Source organism: Anomaloglossus baeobatrachus, chromosome 4 (genome assembly GCF_048569485.1).
Source record: "Anomaloglossus baeobatrachus isolate aAnoBae1 chromosome 4, aAnoBae1.hap1, whole genome shotgun sequence".
Taxonomy (NCBI): domain Eukaryota; kingdom Metazoa; phylum Chordata; class Amphibia; order Anura; family Aromobatidae; genus Anomaloglossus; species Anomaloglossus baeobatrachus.
The window spans coordinates 15,267,503-15,274,844 of NC_134356.1; the positions used below are offsets into that span (position 1 = coordinate 15,267,503).

A 7,342-nucleotide genomic window follows, 5' to 3' on the forward strand; every position below is an offset into this window, starting at 1 on the left:
TCAACAACGGCTCCCTGCTCCAGGTGAAGGGCAGCGGCGCCTCCGGGTCCTTCAAGCTGAACAAGAAGCAGGAGACGAAGGACAAAGCGGCCAAGAGGAAGCCAGCAACTGCGGCCAAGCCTAAGAAGCCGGCAGCCAAGAAGGCGGCCAAATCTCCGAAGAAGCCCAAGAAGGCTCTGGCCGCGGCCAAGAAAAGCCCGAAAAAGGCCAAGAAGCCCGCAGCAGCCGCCAAGAAAGCGGCAAAGAGCCCCAAGAAGCCGAAGACTGCTCCAAAGCCCAAGAAGGTGACGAAGAGTCTGACTAAGAAGGCGGCAAAACCCAAAGCTGCCAAGAGTCCGGCTAAGAAGGCGACTAAAGCCAAGAAGCCCGCGGCCAAGAAATAAGCGGAGCCTCTCTGTCCTCCTACCACAAAGGCTCTTCTCAGAGCCACCACCTTGTCCTGCAGAGCTGTATGATCAGTGCCACCACCTTGTCCTGCAGAGCTGTATGATCAGTGTCACCACCTTGTCCTGCAGAGCTGTATGATCAGTGCCACCACCTTGTCCTGCAGAGCTGTATGATCAGAGCCACCACCTTGTCCTGCAGAGCTGTATGATCAGTGCCACCACCTTGTCCTGCAGATCTGTATGATCAGTGTCACCACCTTGTCCTGCAGAGCTGTATGATCAGTGCCACCACCTTGTCCTGCAGAGCTGTATGATCAGAGCCACCACCTTGTCCTGCAGAGCTGTATGATCAGTGCCACCACCTTGTCCTGCAGATCTGTATGATCAGTGTCACCACCTTGTCCTGCAGAGCTGTACGATCAGAGCCACCACCTTGTCCTGCAGAGCTGTATGATCAGTGTCACCACCTTGTCCTGCAGAGCTGTATGATCAGTGTCACCACCTTGTCCTGCAGAGCTGTATGATCAGAGCCACCACCTTGTCCTGCAGAGCTGTATGATCAGAGCCACCACCTTGTCCTGCAGAGCTGTATGATCAGTGTCACCACCTTGTCCTGCAGAGCTGTATGATCAGTGTCACCACCTTGTCCTGCAGAGCTGTGTGATCAGTGTCACCACCTTGTCCTGCAGAGCTGTATGATCAGTGTCACCACCTTGTCCTGCAGAGCTGTGTGATCAGAGCCACCACCTTGTCCTGCAGAGCTGTATGATCAGTGTCACCACCTTGTCCTGCAGAGCTGTATGATCAGTGTCACTCTTGTCCTGCAGAGCTGTATGATCAGTGCCACCACCTTGTCCTGCAGAGCTGTATGATCAGTGCCACCACCTTGTCCTGCAGAGCTGTATGATCAGTGCCACCACCTTGTCCTGCAGAGCTGTATGATCAGTGTCACTCTTGTCCTGCAGAGCTGTATGATCAGTGCCACCACCTTGTCCTGCAGAGCTGTATGATCAGTGTCACCACCTTGTCCTGCAGAGCTGTATGATCAGAACCACCACCTTGTCCTGCAGAGCTGTATGATCAGTGCCACCACCTTGTCCTGCAGAGGTGTATGATCAGTGCCACCACCTTGTCCTGCAGAGCTGTATGATCAGTGCCGCCACCTTGTCCTGCAGAGCTGTATGATCAGTGCCTCCACCTTGTCCTGCAGAGCTGTATGATCAGTGCCACCACCTTGTCCTGCAGAGCTGTATGATCAGTGCCACCACCTTGTCCTGCAGAGCTGTATGATCAGTGCCACCACCTTGTCCTGCAGAGCTGTATGATCAGTGCCACCACCTTGTCCTGCAGAGCTGTATGATCAGTGCCACCACCTTGTCCTGCAGAGCTGTATAATCAGTGCCACCACCTTGTCCTGCAGAGCTGTATAATCAGTGTCACCACCTTGTCCCCTCTGTATGATCAGTGCCGGATTAATCGCTATGTAGATTGGGCGGTGATCTTGTGTACAGGGGGCGGTTGATACAAATAACCCGTGTCTGGATGTCGGGAGCAGAGTTCTCGGGGATGTAGTGATAATGCGGGGGCTGCGCTGTACAGCGCTGTGTGCGGGGAGATGGAGATGCAGTTACATCGGTGGCGGCTGCTCCAGAGTCGCGAGTAGCCGGGAAGTGACATCTGTGATTTAGAACGGCGGGAAAAGCTGGGAGCTGCTGAGCGCATCATGGCTACTACATGGCGGACTATTGTGGGGGAGGGGATAAGTGCGGAGTTAGTGAGGGGCGGATCTTCTTTTGAAGAATGATTAGTCAGAAACATCAGATTCTATTTTATGTATCTTAACCAATAGCGTGCAGGGGGCGTGTTTCTCACAGACCAATGAGGACGCGCACAGGAGGATAAATACTCTGCTCCCGCCACTCCTCTCATTACTCCTGTTCTCCTCTGTATAGCGCTATGGCCAGAACTAAGCAGACCGCCCGTAAATCCACCGGGGGAAAGCTCCCCGCAAGCAGCTGGCCACTAAGGCCGCCAGGAAGAGCGCTCCCGCCACCGGCGGAGTGAAGAAGCCGCATCGCTACCGGCCGGGGACAGTCGCTCTCCGGGAGATCCGCCGCTACCAGAAATCCACCGAGCTGCTGATCCGGAAGCTTCCCTTCCAGCGCCTGGTGAGAGAGATCGCCCAGGACTTCAAGACCGATCTGCGCTTCCAGAGCTCGGCCGTCATGGCCCTGCAGGAGGCCAGCGAAGCTTATCTGGTGGGGCTGTTCGAGGACACCAACCTGTGCGCCATCCACGCCAAGAGGGTCACCATCATGCCCAAAGACATCCAGCTGGCCCGCAGGATCCGCGGGGAGAGGGCGTAGATCTGTCCCGCACCCTCGAGCACAACACAAAGGCTCTTTTCTGAGCCACCACATCCTCCATCAAACGAGCGGATTCCTGCGATTCTGACTCATTCCCCGCAGTGTCCGGGGCGCGGTCTCTACATGTGATGGGCGGCGCTGCGGAGGCTCCTCTTCTGTTCGTACTTTCCGCAGCTCTGCCTGTATCTAGCATCGCGCCCGCGGTTTATTTCAATCTCTCCCTGTATTGAGAGCGGCTCATTGTGCGGTGTCTCCGGGGTCTGGTGGTGACTCCGAATCTCATTCACTCAGCAGTGATCTCAGACTTTCTGATTAGCGCTTTCTGCACTAAATTGTTCTCCCTCTAAACCTTATTACTCCTCTGTTAATTCCTGCTGTGTCGGGTGCAGTGATCGGATTGTGTGACGCTGGAGCAGGAGATGCTGTGGCGCTGGATTTACTCCCTGCAGCTCCGGTCCTGTCAGGATCACAGCGATCAGTGATAGTGGTATATAGTCCTATATAGGGAGTATACAGCACTATATGGATGGAGATTATACAGCTTTATATGAATGGATGATATTCAGTTCTTTATGGAAGGTGCACAGCAGTAGGAGTATACAGCTCTATATGAAGGGTATATATAGTACTATATAGGGAACATACAGCACTATATAAGGTTTTCCACATTGTGATGTTAGGCCCCTACACGTACCGGTATGATCATACATGTGTCATACGTGTGACAGGTATTGGTAAAAATGGCACGATACTGAAATGAATATATTTTTCAATGTGTAAAAGATGGACAAAGCCCGAAAAATTATAGGTATAGAAAGATAGAAGAGATAAAATAGAGAAATAACATAAAATAGACACAATAGCTGAATTGGTAGAGGCAGATCACTTGTTCAGCTGTTTCGCAACATTTTTATTTTTTAATTTAAACATGACAAATGACGTGGGTCCCCCACAACTTTCAAATCCAGCACAGGAATAGCGCAGCTGCAGGCTGCAACCCTCAGCTGTACCTTGGCTGGTTATGAAAAATAGGGGGATCCCACAATTTTTTTTTTAGTTTTTTTTTTTTTCTAACCCCTTCATGACTGGCAGATTTTTTTTTTTTTTTTTTTTCCGCCATTCTTCCCAGAGACGTGACTTTTTTTTTTTTTTTATTTCAGACAATATGGTCATTTGTGGGCTCGTTTTATTCGGAACGAGCTATACTTTTGAATGTAACCCAGACTTTTACCATATAGTGTACTGGAAAACAGCAAAAAAAAATCCAAATGCGGAAAAATTGCAAAAAAGTGCAATACCATTATTCTTTTAAGTGTTCACTATATGATAAAACTGATGTGTCTGTGTGATGCCACAGGATGGTGCGAGTTCGTAGTCACCAAACATAAGTTTACTTTTATCCAAGGGGTTAAAAAAAAAAAATCTGAAGTTTGTTCAAAAAAAGTGGCGTATACGTTTTGAGCCATTTTCCGTAACCCGTAGCATTCTAATTTGTAGGGATCTATGTCTCAGTGATGGCTTATTTTTTGCATTTCAAGCTGATATTTTTAACTGTACCCTATTTGCGCAGATGCTACATTTTGATCGTCTCTTATTGCATTTTACCCAATATTTGTCGCGATCAAAAATATTTTGGCGTTTTGAATTTTTGTGCCTCTACGTTGTTTACTGATCAGATTAATTGATTTTGTATTTTGATAGATTGGGTGTTTCTGAACACGGCAAAACCAAATGCGTGTATATTTTTTTTTTTCACCCTTTAATTTTCAATGGGGCGGTTTGAAATTTTAGGGTTTTTTTTTTTATTTTTCAAAACTTTTTTTTTTTTTTTTACTAGTTCTCCTAGGGGGCTATAACGATCAGCTGTCTGATCGCTCATTCATTTCTGAGCATCGCTCAGACCGGGAGAAATGATCCTCTCTTGTAACAACGCTCTGATGCAGCGTGACATGGAGGTTCATGCACAGGGATTAATAAACTCCATGCTTAACAAGGCTCCAAAATTTCCCCTGATGAATCACTAAAGAGGAAACGCGTCGGGAAGGAGAGCACTGAGCACGTTATGGATCCTTACCTCGGCTGTAATAAGTTTATTGTGGAATTTCACATACCTTAACGTAGGGCATGGGGTAACATCCATCCATGCTTCTGACAGACGACGGGCCATGACATTCTACCCCACTCCTGCCAGGTGTTCAATAGCAACAGTAGGTATTAATAGTCTGATATATTGCCTAACCATATGATACTTTAGGCTAAAAAAACAACAGTAAGGTTCCACAGACGAAGCAATATCTGAGCAATTCTTTTGGAGAGAATCTGATAAGCTGAAAATACTCTTGATATAAATACCAAAATTGTTCCTATTCGTCCATAACTGTGGTTTATGTATTCACGGACTTTGAGTCTTAATATATTTAAAAGTTATTTTTTATTACCAATTGCTTACATACCAAATAAATATTGTAATACTCTAATATTCAGTGTTACTCCAAACAGTCCAGTATTATAATATGGAAAGTCCATACAGCGCTGTATACAGCAATATAGTGCGGACATATCAATCACTCCCGGCCTGAGAAGATCACCCGATCACCGCGTGTTACCGACAACAAAGAGCGGAAACTCTCGGCCATAGGGCGGGAAATTCAAATTCAGCGCTCAGCCAATCAGCACTCATTAGCGCTTCAGCTCCTCCCACAAACGATTTATTAACGATTTAGTGCCTGCGATGTTCCCAGCCTTCTAGTAAACGCCATACAAATCTTTATACATCTACAGTATATACTGCTATATATCCCTATATAATACTCTAGTCCCCATATGCTCTATACCGCCATATAATGCCATTATCTACAAATAGTTTTGTATACTGACATTACCATATAACCCCATAGTTCTGTGAAGTGCAGTTATACACAAATCTTATCTGTAGCGACCATCGCAGCGCAGAGGATCTGCTCCAATCACTGCCACAGCCAGAAACAGAGACCGTCCAGTATAAAGCTCTGCTGTAGAAAATGTGGTGGCCCTTAGAAGAGCCTTTGTGGTGTGGAGCAGCGGTGGCGATCACTTGGCGCTGGTGTACTTGGTGACGGCCTTGGTGCCCTCGGACACGGCGTGCTTGGCCAGCTCTCCGGGCAGCAGCAGGCGCACGGCGGTCTGGATCTCCCGGGAGGTGATGGTGTGGCGCTTGTTGTAGTGCGCCAGGCGGGAGGCTTCCCCTGCGATGCGCTCGAAGATGTCACCGACGAAGCAGTTCATGATGCCCATGGCCTTGGAGGAGATGCCGGTGTCGGGGTGCACCTGCTTCAGCACCTTGTACACGTAGATGGCATAGCTCTCCTTCCGGCTCTTCCTCCGCTTCTTGCCGTCCTTCTTCTGAGTCTTGGTCACGGCTTTTTTGGAGCCCTTCTTGGGCGCTGGGGCGGACTTGGCGGGATCAGGCATGATGCGAGCAGAGAGATCTCTTCACTGGAGAGAGAATAATGATCCTGCTCCTCCCAGAGCGGCCGTATTTATAGCCCGGCCATGCAAATGAGCACTGCTGTCACATCGCTGTTCTATTGGGTGACAAAGGCATGTGAGCAATGTGACGTTGCTCTCTGCCCTCTGCAGCTCATTGGTGGATCCACAAGTCTCATTTCCATGGATAACTTCAGATTCAGTCAATGACGGAAGAGGAGGGCGGAGCAGCAGCTTATAAAACACTCCGGAGCCGGTACACTCGTCATTTAATTACTTCTATATCTGCCGATATTTCAAAGCAGCGATGTCTGGACGCGGCAAACAAGGAGGGAAGACCCGAGCTAAGGCCAAGACCCGCTCATCCCGGGCAGGACTGCAGTTCCCGGTCGGTCGGGTGCACAGGCTTCTCCGCAAGGGCAACTACGCCGAGAGGGTGGGCGCCGGCGCTCCGGTCTATCTGGCCGCTGTGCTGGAGTATCTGACCGCTGAGATCCTGGAATTGGCCGGCAATGCCGCCCGGGACAACAAGAAGACCCGCATCATCCCCCGGCACCTGCAGCTGGCCGTGCGCAATGACGAGGAGCTGAACAGGCTGCTGGGTGGGGTGACCATCGCCCAGGGAGGCGTCCTGCCCAACATCCAGGCCGTGCTGCTGCCCAAGAAGACGGAGAGCAGCAAGAAGGGCAAGTGACGCCGCTGACCCCGCATCCTCCACAACACAAAGGCTCTTCTAAGAGCCACCACCCCGTCCTCACAGGAGCTGGCCCCGTCCTCACAGGAGCTGGCCCCCGTCCTCACAGGAGCTGGCCCCGTCCTCACAGGAGCTGACCCCCGTCCTCACAGGAGCTGGCCCCGTCCTCACAGGAGCTGGCCCCGTCCTCACAGGAGCTGGCGCCGCTGATTCTTCATGTTGTGTTAATGGGAGATCTAGCAACAGGCAGGGTAATGTGTATCAGGATGTTAGCACATTGGGTATGTGGTACTGGTGGTTTATGATTTGAGGCTTTGCGCCGAGTAACAGCCGCTGTTGTGGCCTTTCTCGGAGCTCGGGTCGGTGCTGAACACTGCAAGAAAAGTGAGCGCCTCCGATCCCGTATCCTCCATAACCAATGGCTCTTCTGA

General features: G+C 50.0%; 1 protein-coding gene and 1 pseudogene across 1 annotated transcript; one reads left to right on the plus strand and one right to left on the minus strand.

The window, feature by feature from the left end:
• The first annotated feature begins 2,342 nt into the window (after positions 1-2,342).
• On the plus strand, positions 2,343-2,752 carry LOC142302219 (histone H3-like; annotated as a pseudogene).
• A 2,590-nt stretch (positions 2,753-5,342) lies between these two features.
• On the minus strand, positions 5,343-6,202 carry LOC142300972 (histone H2B 1.1). Its single transcript, XM_075341993.1, has one exon. The coding sequence runs from the start codon at positions 6,200-6,202 to the stop codon at positions 5,822-5,824; it is 381 nt and encodes a 126-aa protein (XP_075198108.1). The 3' UTR covers positions 5,343-5,821.
• Between the last annotated feature and the right edge of the window lie 1,140 nt (positions 6,203-7,342).